A 22,775-nucleotide genomic window follows, 5' to 3' on the forward strand; every position below is an offset into this window, starting at 1 on the left:
TCATTAGACGTCACATGGGTCCTTATGTGACAATGGTCAGAAAACAAACCAAGGCCAATTAAAGTGGGACTCGTCCGGGATTTGAACCCGGGACCTCTCGCACCCAAAGCGAGAATCATACGACTAGACCAACGAGCCACGTCGATATAAAATTCTCCATCACCCGTCACTTTCAGGAGCTCTCCAAGATCGCCATGCCCGTGATCTTCAACGAGCCACTCAGTTTCCTGCAGCGTCTGACCGAGTACATGGAGCACACATACCTCATCCACCAGGCTAATGTCACTATGGACTCCCTTGAGAGGATGAAGGTAATGCGACAAGAGCCCAAAACATACAAACTGGAGCGGGAATATCGTGTTGATTCAGCAACTTTTCATGTCAGTGCGTAGCCGCTTTTGTCGTGTCTGCGGTGGCATCGCAGTGGGAGAGGACGGGCAAGCCCTTCAACCCGCTGCTTGGAGAAACCTACGAACTGGTCAGGTGAGAATGGAATCAATTCAGGTTTCTAATTCAGTGTTTACAACCACTCCAAGTCATGTGACTTAAATCTCACCAATCCAGGGAGGACCTCGGTTTCCGGCTCATATCGGAACAGGTTAGCCACCACCCTCCCGTCAGCGCCTTCCACGCCGAGGGCCTCCAGCAGGACTTTGTCTTCCACGGTTCCATCTACCCCAAACTCAAGTTCTGGGGAAAAAGCATGCAAGCCGAACCCAAAGGAGTCCTCACCTTGGAGCTGCCCAAGTGAGGACCGCCAAAATACACCGTCACGTTCTTTTTCCGTTTCCTAATATCACGCTAAAAGGCTTCGGTTGGATGCGCAGACACAACGAAGCGTACACGTGGACCAATCCCACGTGCTGCGTGCACAACATCATTGTGGGCCAGTTGTGGATTGAGCAGTATGGAAGTGTGGAGGTGATCAACCACAAGTAAGAAGATTTACAAAAAGAATCATTTCCTTAAAAATGAAGAAATGTTAGTCATGGGCTCAAATTTGCAGATTGCTAATGCTAATTGCAACACCAGCACCTTGAGTGACCACAACTTGGATCAATGATTGTTATACTGTTTACTCACGTTTAAGCCTTGGAGGAGGTTTCCATTGGTCTTCTGTATGTTTGTGCAGAACTGGTGAAAAATGTTGCCTCAACTTCAAGCCATGTGGCCTCTTTGGCAAAGAACTGCACAAGGTTGAAGGGTACATATTGGACAAAAGGTACGCACACATAAATCATTGATTAACTCTGTGGTATTGATTTGATATATAGTGAATATAAAAAGTCCGTTCATATTTTTTAAAATAATTTTAATTGTGAAATCTTTTCTCCTATATATTTTCTTTTCCTGAATTCAACTTTTTTTTTTAAAATTCATTTAAATGAATGTGCAACAGCTTGCTATTTAATTCCCGTCATTTTCAAATGTATCTTACAAATGTATCTTTCATTGTCTCCTTCATCACACTTCATCATTCCTTGTGTACTTTCATTATTTCCAAACCCTCGTGCCAAGTGGGAAGTCCCATTGTCATCGCTCTGGCTTATGAGTGATTGAGATGAAAGACTTTTGCGGCAAACGCGACACGCCTATTAAAAGCGCATCAAAATAACCCGATCCTTCATTATATTTTTCCGAGACAGCGTGATTTTAATGTGCTTTAAGTATGCTTTACAGAAATCATTTGTAAATCAAAACCACCACCGTGAAGTACTTTGGCTGGATTCCAATAACCAAGAATATTATTAATTAGCAATTTCCCCGCAATTAATCAGTCGTTTGACATGGAATACAAGCTCTCCAACGCCACCAGCCGAATTTAATTTCACATCTGCAAGAAAGGTAGCCAAGTGGGATTAAGGGAAAGCAACAAAACCCTGGAGCAGATGGCTCATTGGAGAACGTGAGATAAAATGAGGATGAATTTTTTTTTTTTTTTTTGGAACCCGGTTTGCAAAGCATTTACAGCCGTTGACAGTGATACCAGCACTCGATATTACTTGGCGAGGGGCGAGGCGTGTAAAGCTGATAAGGACAAGTTTCGTGTTTATTAGTCACTGTCTACAAGAAAACGATGGAAAAATGATGAGTTTGTACAAAAAGAAGACAAACTACTTTACTACTAAAAAAAAGGATTATAAATGGGATTTTTACACTAGTTGGGGAAAAAATAGACAACTCCTCTAGACAATTGAGTGGAATAAAACACCTGTGATGAACAAAAGTGTGTGGACAAAAAAGCATGACCATGGGCCTTCACTCCTTTCTGCGCTTCTTGTCGTGGTAATCGTCTTTGCTGCACTTTCCTAAAAAGTAGACGAGATATGGATATTCCTAAAATGAAGAAAAACTTTGGAATTGGATACTTAAGCGTATAATTACATTTCCAAAATTACAGGAAAAGGCAGCCAAGTACAGAAAAAAAAAAAAAAAAATTATTTGTATCCTCATATTTTTTTTTTTAATCACACTTGACCGTGAGACCTTCACTAAATCCACATTTGTTGTGATATTACTTGGCGAAAGCCACAAATGCTGATAACGACACTTGCGTTATGTTACCTTGTCACCGCCGAGCTAGAAAACAAGTGAAAAATAATGACTTTGTGTGTGTGTGGTTGTACTTTCCACACAAAAGCAAAAAGAAGCTGTGTGCGCTGTACGGCAAGTGGACCGAGTGTTTGTACGTCATCGACCCCGCTGCCCTGGAGGCTCATCGAAAAAGTGACAGGAAAGGAGCAGAAGGCAAAAACGCCAGCAGAAAGGTAATAACTCGACTTGCTGCTACTGTGACTACAGTAGCAGTAAAAGACTTGGCAGCCATATTTGGAACTGTCACACAAGTCAAGCACTGCAAAGAAATAATTACAGGCTAATAGTGGGCTGGAAGCTTTTTTTTTTTTTTTTACAGATTGTTTTGACAGGTATGGAATTAGAAAATGGAACATAGGATCATAAACATACATTGGCTCGAGCCAGATGTACTTTCATAATAAGCAGAGAAATGTTCCTTTTTTTATAATGATGTTACGCTTCGTTAAAGAAGAGACTAAAATGTATTGATCTGTAAAAGGAGGACGAGGACGACGTTCCCTCTCAAGCTCCCGACACTGTGGACGTGATTCCCGGAAGCCAGCTACTTTGGAGGATCGTCCCTCGGCCCAACAACTCTACCCAGGTCGCACTCCTAACTCATATGTGGTTTCAGTAATAAGATGGCTTCTTACTCACTGCCCCCCTTGAAATGAATCCAATTTTGCCGTCTGGTGTGATGGCAGATGTACAGCTTCACTTCCTTCGCCATGCAGCTGAACGAACTACACGAGGACATGGAAGGCGTCCTGCCCCGGACGGACTGTAGGATGAGGCCTGATATTCGAGCCATGGAAAACGGTGACATCGGTAACTGTGGTTTTTTTTAAATATTGTGGATGTGAACTAAATTGGATCCTACACAGATTAGATAAAGATTACAAGTGGTCAATTGGGCTTCTTATTTTTTGCCTCCATTTATGCTCACTTTTTAAAGATTTTGGGGGAGTTATTTGGTCTAAAAAAGTTTTGTTGATGTTGCCACAGACTTGGCCAGCGAGGAGAAGAAAAGACTGGAGGAGAAGCAGAGGGCGGCTCGTAAAAAAAGCTCCAAATTGGATGACGAGTGGAAGACAAGGTGAAAGACAGGAGGCGCTTTGTAATTTATGCAAAGTCTTTCAATCGGAGCCATCTTTTTTAGCGACAAGATAGATGAGTTAGAAACCGTGTGGTGTCATCATCTCGCCAAACAACGGGACATAATTATTCACCGTGTCCGCTCTGGTTTGTCTCTGTTTAATGTGCTGAGCGGCCATTTTGAGTTAATTACTCGTACTCTAAGCATGATTGCAAAGCTGTTTATAATAGCCCGTAAATGCCACAAGACAGCAGCAAAGCACTACTTTTTGATTTTGACAGAGCTTGTCAAAATGAAATTTTTGGGGGGGATTTTCACAACTTTGTAAAGCTTTCCAACAGTTTGTTTGTGGCTTGAAACACTTGAGCTAAATGAATATTTATTTCGCCTTTCTTGTCTTTTTTTTTTTTGTGCTCCCGCACTTGGCCCAAGGTTAGACTTTGACAGCTACGTGCTCCAAATGCATGATGGGAAAATCACCAGAAATAATTGAAAGAAAAGCCTTTCATATCCTCTGCGTTGAGATATCATCTCGAAATGTGTGCCCCCCCCCCTTGTCGAGATGGGCTTGGCGGGGTCGACCATGTGCTTTTATCGCTCATCTGCTCTACTTTTCATCCAGTTATCCACTTCTCTTCCTCCTTTTGACAAGATTCTTCCTTTGCTTGTGCACTTTAAACGTGACACAACACAGAGTTCATACATACAACACTAAAGGAGATAATGTTCTGTTACCGTGACGATGAAGTGAGAAACCTGAGTGAGGACATGAGAAAAGATGGACTCGGTTGTGTCATCTCACACTGGTATTCTGAAGACCCAACTTTCTGTATACGAGTGTATTTTTTTATTAGTCTTACCTTTTGTCTTCTTGTCTTGGTCGTTAGGTGGTTCCAGCAGGGTCCCAACCCCCACACCGGATCCCAAGACTGGATCTTCACGGGTGGTTACTGGGACAGGAAGTATCCTCATCTACCGGACATTTATTAGAATTCTTGACAAGGAAAGATGCACACGTGAACTGCGGCCTTAACCATTTTAGAAGTGTGTATGATAAATGTCAGGTTTTTAAATCCATCATGGCCGACTTTTAGCTCCTATATGTGTGTGTGTTGTTTTTAACAGGCTGCTGTCTTTTTAACATTCCTGAAATTCTTGTTTGTTGTACAGTATAAACACTTGCTGAGCCATCAACAATCTTCCACGACATGCTACGTTACAAAAAGCAATTTACATGTCCATGTATAGAAAAAGGGGAAACCGAGGCAATACCTATGATTGTTCCACTAACTGGTCACTTTATTAGGTATCCCTGTAAAAACTGTTAAAACACCAAATATATGAACTGTATGGGGGGGGGGGGGGGGGGGAAGTCTACCTCTGTTCTCTTTACTTTATTGTGACAGCTGACAAGACAGTGACGCCACACCCTCCTCCTCTCAGAGTGCGGGACACGCTTTGACATCCACGGGGCCGAGCACCCTCACCGCCCGTGTCTCAAACGCAATGTGTCTGCCATTTATAATCACGTTTCTCAAGCAGCCCATGTAGGGCGATGTCACGGGGGCAACACTTGAATCTGTGACCCCTGTAAAAAAAAATAATAATAATAATGCATCACTCTCCTTTGCTACTTTTGAAAGCGATGGTGTCATTTCTTACCTCCAATGTGAAGTAATGCCCGTTCCATAGAGGAAAGGAAGGATGCGAAGGAGCCAGCCTTCTTTTCAGAAACGCCGTCCACCGTTAGCGTCAGGTCTTTTTGTCTTGTGGAAACTACGCAACGGTGTAACATGGATCAAATGAGCCCACCAAGAATTCAATTCATATTTTCCATTATTAAAAGACGATTGTGACTTCAATGCTATTCTTTTTTTGCATCGTGTGTTAGCATTAAGCTAGCAGACATAACTTCACAAACTCCAAATTTGGGGGCACTTGTAAGTCAAGAAGAAGAAATAGACCAGTTCCTCAAAACAGATATTGTCCAATCACAAGCTAAGCGTACCTTTAATCACATGAAACTCCCCATCGCAGAGGTTTTGTGGAGTCAGCGCAGCGCTGACACTGCCGCCGCCATCATTCACAGTGACGCCCACCTGCAAGATCACAAAGTCACTCAAGTGGCCCCCACCCCTTTCCCTAATTAAACGGGACGGCGTCCAAGAGGGAAAGGTCACCGTGTTGTTAATTAAGAACACGTCGAAGCTGCTTCCGTGGGCCCGCGCGTGGAAGAGAAGGCCGGTCAGGCGATGGGGGCGCAGCTCGAAGGTCAACGCAAAGTGAGCGCCCGCTGCAAACTGATCGTCTGGAAAGGAGAACAGATACGAGTGCGTTGACGCAAACCAAATTGAATCGTTCCGATTGAAAATAAACCGTCAAGTTCTGAAGAAACATTTTGTTAGGGCGTCAAACCTAAGACGACGTGACCGCCGCCAAAGTAAGCCCCGCTCTCCGTGAGCCCGTCCGAGCAGGGCGACACTCGGCGGGCAGCTTCGGGTTTGCCCATCGGCTGATTGTTCATTCGGAAGTCCCGCACGCATCCCGCGATGCTCTTCAAGATTATTTGGGGTCCCTGTATGAGGGCATGAGCCAAATGTAATAAAAGCACGTGGACACATCATAATATATGACAAAGCTTGATACTGACTTTAGTGGCCCCTGGGTGGCCCCCCAGGTAGACATAACTGTGGAAGTTTAAGAAGGAGCCTTCCTCGTTGGGCAAATTGCCGTCGATCACGCGGATCCCGTCGACCAGAAGATGAAACGTGTTCTTCTCCACACTGCATTCCACCTGGCAAAAGACAAAGGCATCATTGAGCTAACTCACAGCCGTAATGCTATTAGCGAAATGAAAGGGGGAAAAAAAAAAGTAATACAAAATATTGACATTCTGGCTCCAATTGAGGCTGAAAAATGGATCGTCCTTTTAAAGGTTGTTACAAAAAATGGACCACACGCTCTAAGTTAGCGGTAGCAATGACAAACATAGCTCGGGGTGGTGATTGCTTGAGCAGACTTTGCAGTCCATTTACTCTGTGCCAGTGTCCGTCGTTTGTCTTCAGCTTGTGGTGGATGACTCTGTTCGGCCCGAGTGACATCTTAATCTTGCCGTTTGTCACGTACAGAGCTAGCAGGGGCACCGGCCCCGTGCCCTCGACAAAAAGGATGAGACCCTTAGAGGACTTGGTCTTGACGTCCAGGGAGAAGTGAGGCCTGAGTAGATAACGAGAAGAACAATCTGATTTTAGCCTTTGGATTAAATACGACCTTTTTTTTTCCACTGTGATTAAAATAGCCAGACTGATACATTTTAGCAAATATCTGGAGGTCATATTTTGCGCTCGAAAATAAATGAGGATATTCTTCAAAAATTGTGCAAGGAAAATGTACAGCATGTAAGGTCAAGGTGAGCCAGTCTGTCAGCATCTGTCTGGCTTGATGATCACACCAGCACATTGGTTCCTGTCCTCAGGAAGGACCCGAGAGGATTACTTTGGAATGTGACACCACCTGTAATTAAGGTCCTGCTGGGACAGCTTGTACGCCAGCCAGCTGTCTCCCTGTGAGAGCTGGTAGCTGCGGCGGGGCGGCCGCTGACGTCCGCACTCGCCGTCTGTTTGGTCTGCAGTCTGACGTGACACACGAGTAGCGAGCGTAAAAACCAAGATGGAAACTCTAATTAGCTCTGAGAATTGTGTATCAAATGCTGAGACATTAGACTAAAGAAATATCCTGGATGTAGAAGCTTTTCTCTCTAATGGTGTGACCTTAAGTGAATTAAAATGAAAGCACTTACTTTTCGGAGCATCTCCAACTGTCTGCTCGCATATGCGGGGAGACGTGCTGTTTGCGTGAGCGAATCCAGACGGCATTGACCCGGGGTGACGCCTGCCGTTGGCGGCAGAGAATTCAGATCCACGGGCGTCAAGCTCTGCGCTGCCGACCTGCATCGAGTTATGGATTTTTAACCAATCGTAATTGCAACGAAAAGACACGACAACTCATTTTGAGCGGATGAAGCTTGGTCCAGTCTGGAAATGAAGAATAAAGAATAAAGAGTCCAAACCTGGAGTAAAGATTAGCAATGCAGACTCTGAATTCTTCTTCTTGGTTCACCTCTGCTTCCCCGATGAGTACGTCGAGATCGATGTCTACGTTGTCAACTCGGACTTCAAGCCTGACCACATGGCGTCCGATTAGTCATGTTGTTAAAAAAATCTTTGGGATATTTGTCGGTGGAGAATGGCAAGCAGTACCTCGACGTTTGCACGGCACACAGGTAGTGCCATCTCCCGTCATTGTATCTTTGCGATGACCTCAGACTGTGACGACCGAGGCGGAATTGCAGGAAGCCGTCGGCCAACGAAATGTGACCTAGGAAGGAGCTCTGCGGAACACACACAGAAAAATACTCATGGGATCATCTGGATGTTTTTTTTTTTTTTTCTCAAGGGTTCTACCTGATTGTTGCTCCTAAGAATGCCGGCGTTTTTGTGCATGCTCCTGAATCCCAGAGCCAAACGCTTTTGGTCTGGTGCAAAATCAGTAGAAAGAGGCGAATGCAAAGTGGCTGTGCGAACTCCCTGCATCAAAGACAAAAAAAAAAAAGGCATATTATCATTATTTATTTTTGTTGGTCTCGCATGCTTTTTTTTGGATCGTTCGATTTGATCCTAATTTGTCTTTTTTAGTAAATACAGGCATTCCACAATCACCACTTTGCACCGTAAATGTGGATTCATTACTGGCCGTTGGTATGGCACGGAATGTTCCTCAAGTTGTCAGCGGATGATGAGTGTTGGGAATCTTGGTGGTGACGCTTAGTCAATTGTGCAGAAACAATAGCGGCGTGTTTACCGGCAGTTCGAAAGGACACGCATCACTGACGTCTATTGTCGTGTTGTACTCTGCAATTTGGCCATCGGCGCTCACGTGATTCACGCAGCCTCTCAGCGGCGGAGCGATGATGTCGTGTCTGAGGTCAAAAAGGCAGCATGGATTTGGAATCATGTGATTTGGAAAGCAATCCGTATTGTTGATCTAATCTTATGGCTGAGAGTGTTTTAAATAGGTTATTTTCTTATGATCGTTATGATTTTCTTACCTGCTTCGAATATGCTGCGGCGCCCCTCCTATATAAAAGCTTTTAAAAGGAGTGGGAATATGACGGACCATGAAATATTTGCTTCCGTAGTTGACTGTGAAGGAGTCATCAATGGTGATGGTGAAGTGTTTGTTCTGGGAAAACACAGCTGATGACATTTGGATACGAGAGATGTTCTTTTCTCTTTCTTTGTTGAACTTACAAAAAGAGACACTGAGTCAAGCCTCCAAGGATGCTCCTTCAACCCCTCCCGTTGACCTTGAATCACCAGGTAGCCTTGTTCCACCAGCAAGCACCAAAACACCTCCTGCCGTGCGTGAAAACACAAGCGGCACAGGTCGGAAAAATATTCACACAATCGAATCTACCGTAGCGAAATATTTCTATCTTCCCTGAGTCTTACTTCGTTGCCGATGTAGAACAACAAGGCATCGCTCTCCCGGCTGTTTATGCGGAATTTAAAGACGCGCTTCTTCATCTTGTACGGCTCCTTCACCAAGACTTCGCGATAGCCGCTTCCCCGGTAGTAATGGGACACCTCGGATCCGGGTAACCTGCCCGACGAGCGGTGGCTTTTGATGTCACTTGTTTTCAAATTTGAAGGCTTTGTTTTGGGCGCTTACATTAGTGCGTCCACGCCGGGCTCCATGTTGACGGCGCGCTGGAAGTTGTAAAGGCAAAGTGGTTCGTCGTTGATGTGGTGTAGTTTCACGTAGCCTCGGTAGTTTGGATAGCGCAGCTCCTTGGGAGGCTGAAAAGGAGATATGAAAAGGTTGGCGCCCTCTAGCGGTATGCCATAGAGTCACATAAATTCATTTTCATGCTTACACATTCCATGTTGAATGTTTAATGACGTTTTGTTTTTATGTATTTACATTGAAATGTTGAGGGTAGCCGCCCACGTAGAAAACCGTGCGTTGTGGATCCAGGTGAAGGATGCCACTCGTGGTGTTCGGAAGGTGACGTTTGGGAGCGTACGGGACGGGCCACTCTGAAGTGAAGTTCGCTGTAATGTTGACTTCAGCGTCGTAGTAGATTCTGAAGAACCCCACCCACAAAAAAAAAACAAGAAAACATAAATTATTCAAAAATATGAACCCCCGGCTAAACTTATCTCCCTTCATGGTGGATAGAGCCTGACAGCAAATAGCAGAAAAATATGAATAATTGATGCTCTCTTATATATTGCTATGTAAAAAAAAAAAAAAAAAAAAAAAAGCAAGAAAATGAGGCAACAAACACACACACACACACACACACACACACACACACACACACACACAAAACAGGGGTTCCCGCTAAAAACTGGGCCAGGTCAATTTGCGAATGTCATTTTCTAAACATGTACAAACCTGTGGAAAACAACTTGGTCCAAAGCGGAGGGATACGCGCCGGTGAACGTAGTTATAGGACCGGCCGCCACCTCATGGACGTGGCTGCCTAGCTTGTAGATGCAAATCAGCACGTCGCGCCTGACGGCCATCCCTATGAAGTCGCCGGATGACTGAGACCAGACGATTATTAGTTTTGCTCCATATTCACAAAAGTTCATATACAGTAGCTGTTTTTAATTGTAGGTAGAAAAAGTACAACATTTTGAACCTGAAAATTTGACTGTGGGGAGTCACAAAATATTGGTTACTCACATCCTCGTGGCCGAGGTACAAGACAAACATGTCGTCGTCTCGTTGTTGGTCTCGACTGCTCTCAGCTGGCTTTTTTTCCACACTGAGAAGGAGTTCGAGAGCCGTGAAGGCTTTCAGGTCTTCGGTGTTGTTCGGGGGACGAAGCTCAACGTGGCCTTTCCCTCTGAATGCGGTGGCGAGCGAGATCTGCAAAAATGATGAAGATGCAACAATACTTTTATCAAAGCTTCCGTTTGGTGCTGAAGTGCTGCCTCCACGAGGGAAAATACAATCTCGCCTTTTACTTTTTGTGCTTTTTTTTTTTTTTTTAGTGGTAGGACGTACTCTCGAGTTCTGCCTGCGTGTTGTCATGGTAACAAAAATCTGCACTCAACAGAAGGAGACGTAATCGCTAATTGTCCCCGAAAGCCCAAAATAAATAAATATTGCAATACGTCACCCTGTCAAGATAGCTCCTCGTCTCCTGGACCAGGTCTTTGATCCTGCTAATGTTTTCTGTCATGTTGCCTCGAGCTGGTGACGTTTTTGCCAGGGCCTCCATTTGGACTAGCTTGTCTCTCATTACCGGGAGCACCCACTCCAAACTGCTCACTGAAATGCAACATTCAACATCTTATTTGAGATTTACAGTTCCAAATGGACCCACCAAAAAAATAGATCAATAAAAGGCTAACAATCTATTTCTTAAAGTGAACCATACAAAATATAACTCCAATGATACTAGCTGTATGACTGCAATGATGATTTTTTTGGGTGAGTGCTTCATCGAGGGCTTCTTTTCTCTTTTTTTTTTTAAATGAAGTACTTACCGGCATGTTGTACGTCATTTAAAAAGTTATTGAAAGCCAGAGCGCTGTTGTTCAAAGTCAATCTAGCCATTTCCTCTCCCATATTCATCAGTCTGTTAGTGACATGAGTGGCAGTGTCATTAGTAACAGAAGTTTTTCTTTTGGCAGATTGGATCAGGACATTCATGTCATCTGAAATACAAAAAGGACATTCCAACTAATCTTCTTATAAAAGTATATCCTTCATTCTAAAAGACACACACCGTGTTATGATTTTAGAGTCCTTTTCAGCAGATAACGTTTTTTAAACCCATTCAAATTCTACTTCCAACTATATGGTAATGTAAAAAAATGTAACTTCACACACTAAACCACTGACCTCCTTTGAGGCTTTGGATTTCATCGCTCACTCTGGAGATGTCAAATTGCAGAGATTCTCTTTTGTCTTGCTGCCTTTTCATGCCATCTTTGCATGCGTTCAATGACTCCGAGAGCGCTGTTGGACATAAAAGATGTCATCATGCGTCACCTACACATTTTAAATAGAGCTTCACATTTATTTATTTTGGTGGTTACACACATATGAAGTCATTCTGGGTGTGATTGGCAGCAGTCCACACGCTAGTGAAATACTCTCTCATGGATTCAGATGTCAAGAGCAGAGCACCCTGTGCCATATCCTAATTTAGTCAAAGAACGATGTTAAACATTTGGTCATGAACTGAGCCACCAAGAAAGGGCTAACTCCATTTTTTGTCATTGAAATAGATTTAATAGATAATTAAAATAGAAAAAGGTGAATTTTAAAATAGTTGGCAATTATTTCACTTTGTATTATTTAAGATCAGGTACTAGTGTTTTTCCATCTTAGTATACTTAGTAAAAACAAATTCATCAGCTGGAGATATATTTGACAAAAGTTTGGGTTTAGACCACTGTTGCCATAAAAAAACATTGCTCTCAACCAAAATGACGGAAATGGAGTTCACCCACTTTGGTTGTCAGTGGCGAACTAACCCCGCCGGCGCTTAATTCACCTTTAAGGCTTTGTCAGCAGTCTTGTCGGCCTGATGCGCAGCCATTGCTGCCTCCTCCGTGTCAGTTGTGAAGTTCTTCAACCCGTTGGGCTGGCTCGAGCGCGTTGTGCCGTCGGCTGTTGGAAGCATTCTGTCGTGACATTCGGCACAGTGGTCAGCAAATGTCACTTGAAGAGATCAAATAGTTTGAATAAAGACAGAACGGCTCTCAGATCAACGAATGAGTGAGTGCTATGAGAAAAATGAAATGTACACCAACTTTTCCATATCGGTGGCCAATCTGCCGAGCTCCCGCGCATGCTCCTCGGCCTCGCCGATGATCTCCGTCTTGACCACACGGTAGATATTATTCATCCTATTTCGTAGCGGTTGCTTGGCGCCGTCCAACCGAGCCGCGTTCTGTTCAAAGGCCTGCCGGGGCGAAGACAGAAAAACCGGCGTCAAACCGAAGCAAAGGAAATTTTCCGAACGGAAGACCTGCGCTCACGTGTTTGACGTCCAGCAGCTTTAAGAAGATGTCGGAGATGTTCTGTAACTGATTTCTTCTTGTTCTTTCATTCAATGCACGGATTGAACGTGTTTGTGTTGTGGCAGGATCGTGGTCGTGCTGCCAAGTCTAAAGATTCGAGACGACAGGTATTGGGTGGAATGGAAAAATGCATGCTATGTCATTTCAATTTCAACTAACTAGCTAGCTAATGCTACTGGCTCATTATCTGACTTACGAGCACATCTCGCAGAGTAGAGGCACTCTTCAAATTAACACGTCTCGCTCTTCTAACCGCCAACTTTGCACCTGACACAAGGCCAGTCATGTGCCCCAGAAGTGCCCGTGATGCCAGCAGAGAATCGGCAGTCTGGTTCAGAGTCTGCTGATTGGGTCTCACGGCGGCCATCTTTGTTATACCGTCCAGCACTGAGAAGGACATGAGAGCAAAATGTATTGGTTTGAACGTCAGAGTTGTTGGGCGTTCATTTCTTTTATATTGTTTTTTTTTGTTTTTACATTTGTTTCTTTATATATTGTTTTATATTTACACTAACTAGCAAACGTTATCTGACTCAAGATGGATGAAAAAGCTGAGTTCAAAGATCAAATCTGTCATCCGCATTCATCTAGTTCAAATGATTGCTACACATCAGCGATAAAAAAACGTCACGTAGTTGAGTTTTTGTATTTTGTACTTCCACGCCCTTATTGTAACCCTTTTAAAATCAGCGTTATTCGTATGTTAGTCTACATCACATTTTTTCGCCATCTTCCTCTGGCCGCGGGCTGAGTCCCCGGTCGTCGCCTCTCCGCAGACCCTGCGGCTCATTTCCTCCACGAGCCGGCGAGTCTCCTCGATCACGGTCGCCTTGTCGCTTCCGCCAAGTCTGATTGGATCTGCCGCCCGGGTCGGCCGCTTTATTAAATCTGACAAACAACAAAAGCACACGAATACGTGAGCCATCGGTGCAATGACGTGATGTTGTGTTTAATCGCTTACCTGGGAATGACGCCATGATGGACTTAGCATGGCTGAGTAAAATTTTAGCCCGTGTCTTTGACCCTTTGCAATTGTGAACGGCCTCCTTCGATAGAGAAGACAGTTGAAGCCCCTGCACAGATTTTTTTTCACAGATTTTTTGAATGGGTCTTATCGTACCTCGTGATTAGTATGTATGTTATTTAAAGGGTATGGGTCGACCAAAACTATTTATGCTCACACCGATCCCTTCGACTGCGGGCTGCGGGAAGTCTACCTTGTTTCTAAGATGGTTCAGATCCTTTCTAATTGTGTTCACGTCTTCTTCCAACTGCTCAGTCTTTAGCTCCAGATATCTCCTGGCACCTCTGTAACTCTTTACTACTCTCTGAAGGGGGGAAAAAAAAGCAATAAAAGAGAAGCCCATTGAGGTCACCGTAGTCTCTAAATTTCCAGGAGTGTCTAGGTCACGGTGGTACCTCCACGTCAGAGACGATCGCCTGAGGATGGATCAGTGTTAAAACAGGAGCAGAGATGTGAGCCAGCCCACGCAAGTCGCCCTCGTTGGCCCTCAAGCGAGGAAGCAAAGCTTCAGTGCAGCACTTCAAGGCTGACACGGAATCACAAAGAGAGGCTTCATTACTACAAAAGTGGTCCACTGGTAAAGCTTAGTGCTTAGGGAGGAGATTGGAAGAAGCTCACCGTGGAAGTGATCCTCACCACTGTTGTTACCAGGTGAGATGTATTCTATGTGGAAAAGTAGACATCATCATTAAGAAAAAAAAAAAAAAAAAAAATTTGATTTAAAATGATGGTAATTGTTTCAATTATAATTATCAATCATTTTTAAATTATAATTCATTTTAAAATACTATATATAGTTGTTAAAATAGTAGTAGAATCATTTTGCCTTCCCTAATACTGTATTGACTGTCTTCAAAACTCGACTAATTTCACATCCAAAAAATGTTTACCTCCAGTCAGGGAATGACAAATGTTCCCATCGCCGTCTGTGTCGCACTTGCATGGCTTGCAGCTGCCACCGCGCGTTGCTGGGTTACCATAGTAACCAAAAGCACATCTTCAAGGCGGGAAAAGAGCCAAAGAAAGAAAAAAAATGGACTGGTTTCATTTTGGTCAGAATATGCTGATGATATCGCAGCGTGACAAACCTCTCACATCTGGATCCCGCATAGCCGCGTTTGCATAAACACTCGACCACCCCGGCGCTAATGTTCAGGCACGCCAAAGCCCGACTTGGACGAGAAAAAAAAAACTGCAGGATTAGAAACCAACAAGGAAGCTCAACTTTGGCTAAGTGACTTACTTGTTCCACGTGAAGGGACACGGACATACGCGGCAGGTTTTTTGGGCCGCGTCGCCATGGTAACCCTCCTGGCATCGTTCGCAGTGGTCGCCCGCCGAGTGGAACCGACAGTTCTGGAAGTTGTTTGCATGACAGCGACAAAAATGTCATCGAGATGTTTTCCACGGGGCTAACTTGTAACAGTACGCAAATATATTTTACCAACCACGCATTTCCCCGTGAGCTCGTCACACTGGTCGGAGAGTCCGTTGCAGTTGCATGGTACACACTGACCTCGTCGGGGCCCGCTCCAATCCCTGTAGAAGCCGGAACCGCACTTCTACAAGGACACACACACACACACACAGTTTGATTGTGGGTCAATAAACAAACACTCCAACATATCTTGACCCAACTCGGATGAATCATGGCACAGTAATCAGAGCGCAAAGTGATACATTGCACCTGTGTGCACTGTTCCAAGTGTTGTGTCAGGCTCACTCACGACTCTATTTGTCACACACAGCATAGACGGCGCTCAGAACGTTAGAGAGAAATGTCACCGTGTAATACAAAGTGCCTGCACTTCAAAATAGAGCTTTCTTGATTTTTTTTTTCCCCCCCATCTCGACATATTTTTATATCCGAGTACATAAATTGAATGAGTGATTTACATTTTTGCTTTATAAAGTAAGACGAGTGTTTTCGCTGCTGCTCTCTCGTCAAACGCCGTCAGATCGTGCAGGTATAGCTAATGAAGTCAGCCCATGCATATTACCTCCGTCTGGTCGCTCGGGGATGGATCACAGAACCTTTCATGGCCTAGTGGCATCTGATGTATAATAGAGGGACTAACCCATGCCAGTGAAAACATTAAAAACCAAAGCCAGGTTTTTATATTCTTTGGCATTATTCAATGGCGGACGCAACGTTCCTGCTCAGGTGATGAATTGAGATGAACCTTGGAGCTTTTTTTTTTTTGCATGAGACAGGCGGGACAGACTAAAAGAGAAAGTGTGAGAGAGTGTTCGTTGGGGTTCAAGGTTCAGTAAGGTGTGGTTGCACCTTGTAATGTTATTTGGTTAGAACACTGCTTGGACATGTAATGAACTGTGCATGTGGTAATTATACTGTAAAAATAAAAAAGTTGGGTGAAGGCCCTGTGAGGCAATGTTTTTTTTAATTGATTATAATACAAAAGAGCCCAAATGTTGTTGTTGTTTTTTTTTACCAGGTTTTTTTTTTTCTGCATTGTCATACAAAATGGTGTCCCTGACTCTGCATGTTTTTTTTTGATGAACAGTTTAGCTGTGCAAGGTGATATTCAATTACGCCCTTTGTGGTTATTCATACGATGATGTTTATTGATAGTGCTGCCAAACAGAAAGAGGTTGGAGGGGCAGATGGAGAGAACAGAGGTGACACTGAAAATAGGAAAATGAAACCACAGCAGAACAGTAGTTGAATCTTCATGATATATATGACAACAAGAACATTAAAACATCTTATCTCTGAATGGAAGGGACAACCAATTTGGGACGGATGTGGCAACGACCAATCAAAAAGGGGGAAGATATGGGAGAGGAAAGGACAGGGCAGGACCCGGAAAGTGAGCAAGAAGATTTGCGGGTTAAAATGTTTGGTGTTGGTTAAGAAGTCTGTGGGGCCTGTCTTTTTGCTTTTGAGCTTCACAAAGGGCAGGGAAAGGTCACCGCACTCACTCAGATACACAGAACTAAAGTGCTCACCGTCCACTTGTCTTCATAATCGACTCACCATATTTATTCATGGCCATGGCGAACTGGGCCTCCTCCCTGTAGGAAAACCTTGATTATTCTCCTCAATCATACGCTTGTTCTGCTCCCAGATGATCCACTTGTGAGGGTCATCCATACACAGTCACAGTGAATGGAGGAGGACACGCCATGGCTGCTCTTCCACATCCCCCAGTCAGTGACGTACACAAACTGGTCAAGAGCGACAATTTTCTTTCTCCAGACTTTAATTTTCATGGTTTTCATTTGAATGCTATGAAATGCAGAGCCGTACACATTAACACTGTAAAAAACTTCCTATCATTCACCAAAAATCAATGAAACGCATCTACTCTTCTCACAAAAGTTCAAAATATTAGCCTCCTGTCTCTGGTGAAATTGGAGGATTAACCGACAATGCACTCTAACCTTTAAAGGTGAATTCAATTTGACCCACTCTAAACTTTTAAATATCAACACTTTTTTTGGGGGTATTTTCCACAACTTGAAGAAGCTAACTGGGAAAATGAACAACAGGTGTTTTATCCATTAAAATTGTACTACCTTGAAAATAGCCTCTTCCTTCATGGAACATAGTCTTTGTTGGGGAAATATTGCAATGTTCGGTGTCGTTTTGACCTAGTTTTGGTCGAAATATGTACAGCATAATTCAAGGATTAAACTTCTATTCAGAACTTTGACCTTGAGCTCACAAACCGCTCTGAAGGTTAGCAAGGCTTGGACTTTAATTAGCGTGCGTGTATCAGCAGCGCCCCCTAGTGGCTCGGAAGGTTTATCTCCGTGTTTGTAAGCAGCACTGCGGATGAAGAGCTCTGTCTTGGCATACCTGCTGCCGCATCCCCGCTGTGATTGTGCGGATGCGAACACATCACTGCTCACAATGAACCAGAAGAAAGAAACATGACAGCGTGAAAACTCCAAGATGTCTTTCAAGGTAAAATAAAAGCAATGCGCATAATATGTTCCCTCCCACCATGTTTTCCTCCATCATGGCAATGCGATTGGCTGCTTGCATGTGATGATGCAGAGCACACTACATGTGTGCATGTTTTTTTTTTTGTTTTTTTTTTTTAATCTAACCAGGTTTGTTTTTGTATGTCTTCCAGAAGGACTCACCGCTGGCCAATGCCGTGTTCTGGGCAGCCCACAAGGGGAACGTGGCTCTTCTCCAGCTACTGCTTAACAGTGGACGAGTGGATGCAGACTGCAGGGACAAAGTAGGAGCTGTAATCATGTAGAAAATCGGAAATGTGGATACATTTGCATTTTCTGGTACAATGCCTTGTCCCTTTTGTTTCCTTTTTCTGTGTACATATAGCCTTTTGATCTATTTGAGTGGCTCTCTTTTGGGAAAATATGATTGGGATTAAAGTCATTTTGATGCTTTCCGTTCAGTGCGGAACAACGGCGCTGATGGTGGCGTCCTACGGCGGCCACAGAGAGTGCGTCAAAGAACTCATCATGCAAGGAGCTGACATCAACTGTCAGAGAGAGGTATCATGAGAATACCAAAGATTGACATGCTTATGCAAAAAAAAAATATACGGACCATGCATGTTCTGTCTCTTTTCATATCTATTTTGATTGTTTTTTTTGTTTCTCCACAGACAGGTTCTACCGCTTTGTTCTTCGCTTCCCAGCAAGGTCACAATGATGTCGTCAAGCTCCTCTTTGAATTTGGTGCCTCCACTGAATTCCACACCAAGGTGTACTTGTGTGAAAGTTTGTTGATCACATCATCACTATATCCCTCGCCATTTTATTTTGGTTGATATTTTGTCTGGTGGGCAGGAAGGAGGCAGCGCTCTTACCGCCGCGTCCCAGCACGGACACGGCAACGTGGTGGAGACGCTGCTGAAAAACGGTGCCAACATTCACGACCAGCTGAACGTGAGCAGCTAACGTAATACAAACGCAGAAAAGACAAAAAAAAGTTCCAAAGTGACTCAGAAAGTTGCAGGAATTTTTTGCAGAGGATAAAGAATATATGCCTGCGAGTGGTTTTCTAGTATATACATATTTCTACACTTTTCTTTCCCATAGGATGGTGCCACGCCTCTTTTCCTGGCTGCACAGGGCGGTCACGTGCCCGTTATCCGTCAGCTGCTGGCGTCCGGCGCCAAAGTGAACCACCCAAGAGAAGTACGGATGCCTTCTCCGTCTCATTTTTACTTTCATTCTAATAATTTTATCTCACAGGATGGCACTGCCCCCCTGTGGATGGCAGCTCAGATGGGGCACAATGACGCAGTCCGAGTTCTCCTCTTGCGCGGTGCGGATCGAGACGCCTACAGAGAAGTCAGTCAGGCTTCATTACGACCAATCAGAAGCAGCTTTTCCGATTTTCACGGTCACACATATTAAATTTGGCCTCGTTTTAATATTCGTTTGCTTTCTGTCTCAAGGACGGCTCCACGGCGCTTTTTAAAGCGGCTATGAAAGGACACAGTAGCGTCGTCGAAGAGCTCCTCAAGTTCTCCCCTTCGCTCGGCCTCCTCAAGGTAGACCAACGTGTTGGCGATTTGAACAATTAGGATATTGCGCAAATGTGTTTAACTCCTGTTGTCCACAGAATGGCTCGACGGCTCTCCACGCTGCCGTCGCAAGCGGGAGCTTCCAGAGCGTTCAGCTCCTCCTAAGCGCAAACGCCGACCCTTCGCTTACCAACCAGGTCGAGAGCTGAAAAGTGCCAAAGACAGGAAGTGACGTCGCCTTCACTTCCTCTTCTTGTCACCTGTGTTTTACAGAACGACCAGCTCCCGGCCGATCTCGCCAAAAGTCAACGTATTTTGAGGGTTCTGCGTCCCAAAGTCTTAAGAGTGATGGCAGATGACAATCATTGTTCCTGTCTCAGCATCTGCTTGCACTAAAATCAAACATTGGCGCCTTGAGATATGAGTGACCGGAGTTTTTTTTTTTTTTTTTTAATTGGTGAAGGTTTCCTGTCAAACTAGTCAAAGTATGGAGTGACACATTGTGTATCCAAAGCAAACACTTACTTTAGTCCGCTAGCTTAAGGCTAATATTAACATAATTAGCATCGATCTGGCTGTTGTAACGCTTTAATGCAGCAATAAAACTTTTGTCTCAAGGCACCAATGTGTGATGTCATGAGTGAATGATAAATGATATGAAATAGCACAAATAACACCCCAGCTGAAAAAATGCAAATCACCACCAGTTTGTCACAAGAGTGACATTTTCTTTGTTTCTTTGCCGTTTTAATACGTGCATTAAAGTATGGAGTTAATGTGAAAGCAAAGAATTAAATTAAATAACCTTATGAGGCATTTAGTGAACAAACGTCTGAAGTAAACACACATATCACTATGAATACATTTAATTGTTAAAATACATCTCTTGGATGAACAGTCAGGGGACATTCATAATATATTAGCACATTTAGCTTAACAACTTTGCTTGTAAATAACATCCTTCACTTAAAAAAAAAACAGACTTGTTGAAATAAAACAAAATACAGGAGCTGCCAATCCGAAAAACCCCCAATCACATTTTATGTCCCTTCCTTGCTATACAGCCTGTGAAAAATGGAGAGACAACTCAAACTCAGTCAGGAAATTAGTCATTAACATCACAGATCAGCCTACTTGGGAACTTTTCTGTATGAAATCCAAATGGCGAGTGTAGCTGGTGTAACTAAAAAGCTTCCATGAAATTGAACATATAAAAATAAAACATTATCAATATAGTGAACAAAACAATAATATGGCTTTTAAGCTCAAGAGTACAGTGTATTGCGTTAAAAACAAGGAGTCGTTTTCTGTTAGCCGTTTGTAACCTTCAAAACTCAAAAGTGGGTTCATGTCAAGCATCGCATAGCGAAATGATAGCAAGGCCATCACTCACACGATGCATTGGAGGAGAAAGTGCTGGATTTCATTTAAGATTTTAGGACAAGGCTTCCTACATAGAGAGGAAAACATATCGGCTCTAGTAGAACAACACTGACTACTTAGAAGACAGAGAAGAGCGAGCCCAGCGCCAAACCCGTGGCTGCTCCCGCCAGCATGCCCATGGCCACGTCGCCGCCGTTGTCGCGCTGGCGCTCCTGAATCACCACGTGGTTGACGCCGGGCGCGCTGTAGCCACCTACCGGGGAAGGGAAGAGCAAGCGTCTGGTTCAAGATGATCACACATAATGATCTCTTTTAATGGTTCAACTTGACTAATCTTACCTTGGTACTGGTAAGGGTAAGCAACTGCGTAGGACTGCCCGTCAGCAGCGTAGACGATCTGAGTGGCTTGAGGAGAAGCTGCGACATAATCTCCGTATGGGCCTTGAGTGTAGAACTGATGAGGGCCAAAAAGAGTTCTCTCAATACCTGGTGGATAATATAATAATTTTTACAACTTTAATTTTACCTGAGGTGGAGGATCATATTCTGAGTATGGTGGCGGAGCAGAGGCCATCACATCTGGCGTGAAGCCCACCTGAGAAGCCGTGACCATCTGATAATGTCAAAGAAAAGAAAACAGATAAATACTTTGAATTGTGCAACTAACTACAGCAGACTCTCACCGTGTTAATTCTGGAATCCTCTAGTGCCATAGTCCATGCCCTGTAATGAAGAACAGAGACCATTTTGCAACCACAATGAAGGACAATGAGATGATGAAAAGGGATCTTACAAGGCATCATCTGCACTGTCTGCACACAGGCTGATAACCCTTCCGTCCCTGCACACAATCTGGAGCAACGAGTCACGTGTCTTGCCGTCCGGAGGGTTCAACTCTGCGACAAAAAAAGGTGTCACGAACCAAAAGCTTCGACCGTGGCATTTAATAAAACGTTACCTTGACACGCGGCGGAACCGCGAATGTTGATGCAGTCCACCCTCATGTGGATGTCGTCCTCCAGGTCCTGCCGCTGCTGGTCGTTGTAGAAGACCAGACGTCCGTCGGACCACAGGTCGAACCAGTTCCTCTTCCAGCGTCGCAGTATGGTACCTGTCGAGGTGGTCAGAAGATTGGAGGGAAGTACAATGACGGCTGTGCAAATGATGTGCCTTACTTTGCCTGTGGAGCCAGCCACTCTTCACCATAGCCATGTTGGAGGCACCTAAACACACAGTCCGTTAATTTCAAACAAAAATTATTTCCAACAAATAATATCTCTATACACGTTAGGGGCATGCAGAGCAATTACAACCTTTTCCACTAGATGGCAATTGACCTGTGTTTGTTTGGGGGTTTCTTTTTGGGGGGGGGGGGATTTTTATTTGGTAGCGTGCAATGGATGTTTTTCTGATGTTGGTGTTTTCTTTTAATGTTGGGAAAGGCTGTCAGTGTCGACGTGAAGACGGGTGTGGTGTGTCCAAACAAACCTTGTGACCGCTGCAGCCTTCCACAACATGTCCTGATTTTTTCGATTTGTTCTGCTACTTGTTATAAACACACGGGTGTAAAACGCCACGACTTAATGTTTTTTTCTGGGGGGGGGGTTGCACAATGAGCACAAAAACGCGTCCATAGTCTTCATAATTTGACAATAAAAGTCGCACTTGCCTGGTTTGTGATCGTTGTAGTAAAGATAGGCTTCAACTTCAAACGTAAACGCGGAAGTAATGTCTTGAACAAAATAATAAAATATAATCGCCTCCTGGCTTGAAACGTGAGGAACGTTACTTAAAAAAATTGCGTTAAAACTTCAAGCGAGAGTTTTAAAAGAGTCGGGTGACCGAGTATGGTGCCTTGATACGAGTTGAAAATTCTTAACAGGAAGTATTTATGCTAGATGATGTAATCTATCAGATGACGCGTTTGGAAAGTGCTAGCAAAAACGAGGATCTCTTCGTTTTGTGTTACTTGTTTCGTCAAGGAGTCACGTGAAAGCCATAATTCTGGTTTGTTCTGTATATATGTGTTATACATTATATTGCTAACTCAATGCGATGGCAAATACCTATTGGTTCAATATACAATAGTAACGCTTATTTTTCTCTGCATATGTGAG

At 43.9% G+C, this 22,775-nt stretch overlaps 4 protein-coding genes, 1 long non-coding RNA gene and 1 other non-coding gene across 6 annotated transcripts in view; 2 read left to right on the plus strand and 4 right to left on the minus strand.

Annotated features, from left to right (window-relative positions):
- LOC147047340 (uncharacterized) overlaps window positions 1-4,648 on the minus strand; it is a 22,728-nt gene extending 18,080 nt beyond the window's left edge. The window contains exons 1-2 of the long non-coding RNA XR_015067999.1: window positions 4,534-4,648; window positions 1,084-1,187 (exon numbers count right to left, since the gene is read on the minus strand). This is a non-coding gene — a long non-coding RNA (uncharacterized LOC147047340). The remainder of the gene's footprint in view (window positions 1-1,083; window positions 1,188-4,533) is intronic.
- The window catches only part of osbpl1a (oxysterol binding protein-like 1A), a 31,655-nt gene extending 26,632 nt beyond the window's left edge, over window positions 1-5,023 (plus strand). The window contains exons 19-28 of the mRNA XM_085928434.1: window positions 177-311; window positions 386-483; window positions 565-747; window positions 828-935; window positions 1,133-1,222; window positions 2,642-2,768; window positions 3,077-3,181; window positions 3,282-3,405; window positions 3,583-3,673; window positions 4,561-5,023. Of these exons, the coding sequence (XP_085784560.1) occupies window positions 177-311; window positions 386-483; window positions 565-747; window positions 828-935; window positions 1,133-1,222; window positions 2,642-2,768; window positions 3,077-3,181; window positions 3,282-3,405; window positions 3,583-3,673; window positions 4,561-4,663 (1,164 nt within the window). The 3' untranslated portion in view covers window positions 4,664-5,023. The remainder of the gene's footprint in view (window positions 1-176; window positions 312-385; window positions 484-564; window positions 748-827; window positions 936-1,132; window positions 1,223-2,641; window positions 2,769-3,076; window positions 3,182-3,281; window positions 3,406-3,582; window positions 3,674-4,560) is intronic.
- Window positions 67-138, minus strand: trnap-ugg (transfer RNA proline (anticodon UGG)). The gene has a single exon. It is a non-coding gene; the product is annotated as a tRNA-Pro (tRNA).
- Window positions 5,024-5,052: 29 nt separating the features above from the next.
- lama3 (laminin, alpha 3) lies at window positions 5,053-16,919 on the minus strand. Its single transcript, XM_085928553.1, has 39 exons — window positions 16,853-16,919; window positions 16,775-16,797; window positions 15,253-15,366; window positions 15,048-15,160; window positions 14,893-14,976; window positions 14,695-14,801; window positions 14,423-14,467; window positions 14,200-14,330; window positions 13,998-14,108; window positions 13,742-13,853; window positions 13,498-13,668; window positions 12,977-13,167; window positions 12,739-12,867; window positions 12,505-12,662; window positions 12,252-12,381; window positions 11,795-11,894; window positions 11,594-11,710; window positions 11,236-11,406; window positions 10,866-11,017; window positions 10,427-10,612; window positions 10,133-10,284; window positions 9,656-9,818; window positions 9,404-9,531; window positions 9,184-9,334; window positions 8,983-9,087; window positions 8,781-8,914; window positions 8,534-8,651; window positions 8,137-8,259; window positions 7,933-8,063; window positions 7,743-7,853; window positions 7,473-7,620; window positions 7,187-7,305; window positions 6,709-6,889; window positions 6,324-6,467; window positions 6,089-6,248; window positions 5,854-5,981; window positions 5,682-5,772; window positions 5,336-5,449; window positions 5,053-5,261 (listed from the first exon to the last, which is right to left on the minus strand). The coding sequence occupies exons 1-39, from the start codon at window positions 16,917-16,919 to the stop codon at window positions 5,113-5,115; spliced, it is 4,962 nt and encodes a 1,653-aa protein (XP_085784679.1). The 3' UTR covers window positions 5,053-5,112.
- A 688-nt stretch (window positions 16,920-17,607) lies between these two features.
- Window positions 17,608-19,784, plus strand: ankrd29 (ankyrin repeat domain 29). The gene is made up of 10 exons (XM_085928738.1): window positions 17,608-17,735; window positions 17,908-18,018; window positions 18,197-18,295; window positions 18,409-18,507; window positions 18,593-18,691; window positions 18,845-18,943; window positions 19,001-19,099; window positions 19,207-19,302; window positions 19,374-19,472; window positions 19,549-19,784. Exons 1-10 carry the CDS (start codon window positions 17,724-17,726, stop codon window positions 19,669-19,671), a joined length of 936 nt encoding a protein of 311 aa, XP_085784864.1. The 5' UTR covers window positions 17,608-17,723; the 3' UTR covers window positions 19,672-19,784.
- Window positions 19,785-19,813: 29 nt separating this feature from the next.
- Window positions 19,814-22,547, minus strand: plekhb2 (pleckstrin homology domain containing B2). The gene is made up of 8 exons (XM_085928740.1): window positions 22,328-22,547; window positions 21,834-21,881; window positions 21,617-21,769; window positions 21,452-21,554; window positions 21,342-21,381; window positions 21,185-21,271; window positions 20,998-21,112; window positions 19,814-20,911 (listed from the first exon to the last, which is right to left on the minus strand). Exons 2-8 carry the CDS (start codon window positions 21,868-21,870, stop codon window positions 20,775-20,777), a joined length of 672 nt encoding a protein of 223 aa, XP_085784866.1. The 5' UTR covers window positions 21,871-21,881; window positions 22,328-22,547; the 3' UTR covers window positions 19,814-20,774.
- Window positions 22,548-22,775: the final 228 nt, after the last annotated feature.

This window comes from Syngnathus leptorhynchus, chromosome 13 (assembly GCF_054491065.1).
Source record: "Syngnathus leptorhynchus isolate UIUO chromosome 13, UIUO_Slep, whole genome shotgun sequence".
NCBI classification, from domain to species: domain Eukaryota; kingdom Metazoa; phylum Chordata; class Actinopteri; order Syngnathiformes; family Syngnathidae; genus Syngnathus; species Syngnathus leptorhynchus.